Genomic DNA, 871 nt, shown 5'->3' on the forward strand with positions numbered 1-871 from the left:
CAGTATAGCACTGATGAAACACATAATTATCCTCTAGTTCTTTAATATTTCCTCCTCTTACTATTATGGTCTTAATTTCACCTCATTCATTTTGTTACACCTACATAAGTCCACTTGTATAATTAAGATGGTTTGATACATGAAATCCAAGATAGATAAACTCTGCAGGAACAGTAATAGGAGTAATGGTTCTCTGAGGGTACAGAAGAGAGAGGGGGCAGGGGGGGGAAGGGGGAACTAATATCAGAATTGTAGGTGAATAGATACATTTGATGTATAAGACAGGGAAAAAATTATATATACTGTATATACTCGAGTATAAACCGACCCAAATATCAGACGAGGGACCAAATTTTACCACAAAAACTGCATTAAGAATATACTGAAAAACTCGGCTTATATACGAGTATATATGGTAATAATAATAAGGGTTCCTGGGAGGTAGGGTGGGCGAGGGAGGAGACAAAGAGGAGCTGACATCAGAGTTCAAAAAAGAAAGAAAATGTTTTGAAAATGATGGTGGTAGCAATTGTACAATTATACCTGATATAATTGAATTATGGCTAGTTATAATATCTGTAAGAGCTCCCAATAAAATGACGAGAAAAAAAAAAAATTTACAGCCTCAGAAACTCAAAAGGGCAGTTTTACTCTGTTCAACAGGATTGCTGAGTGAGAACTGATTCAATGGCAGTGGGTTTGGTGGTTTTAAAAAGAATCTTCAGCACTTGAAAATGTCAAAATAAATAAATAAAAATAAAAGAATCTTTATATTAATTATCTTACACTTTAACAGAACTTTCATTATATTACATTTTTATGTGTATGTTCTGATTTTATAATTTCATAGATAAAAAATTAAAAAGCTGAT

At 32.7% G+C, this 871-nt stretch overlaps 1 protein-coding gene across 1 annotated transcript in view; it reads right to left on the reverse strand.

The window, feature by feature from the left end:
• ACTR10 (actin related protein 10) overlaps positions 1 to 871 on the reverse strand; it is a 36,971-nt gene that overhangs the window by 16,000 nt on the left and 20,100 nt on the right. Inside the window, 1 exon segment of the mRNA XM_030885002.2 lies at positions 220 to 237. Within this exon segment, the coding sequence (XP_030740862.1) occupies positions 220 to 237 (18 nt within the window).

This window comes from Echinops telfairi, unplaced genomic scaffold, assembly GCF_000313985.2.
Source record: "Echinops telfairi isolate 266 unplaced genomic scaffold, ASM31398v2 ScPeMD7_18;HRSCAF=68, whole genome shotgun sequence".
Classification (NCBI taxonomy): domain Eukaryota; kingdom Metazoa; phylum Chordata; class Mammalia; order Afrosoricida; family Tenrecidae; genus Echinops; species Echinops telfairi.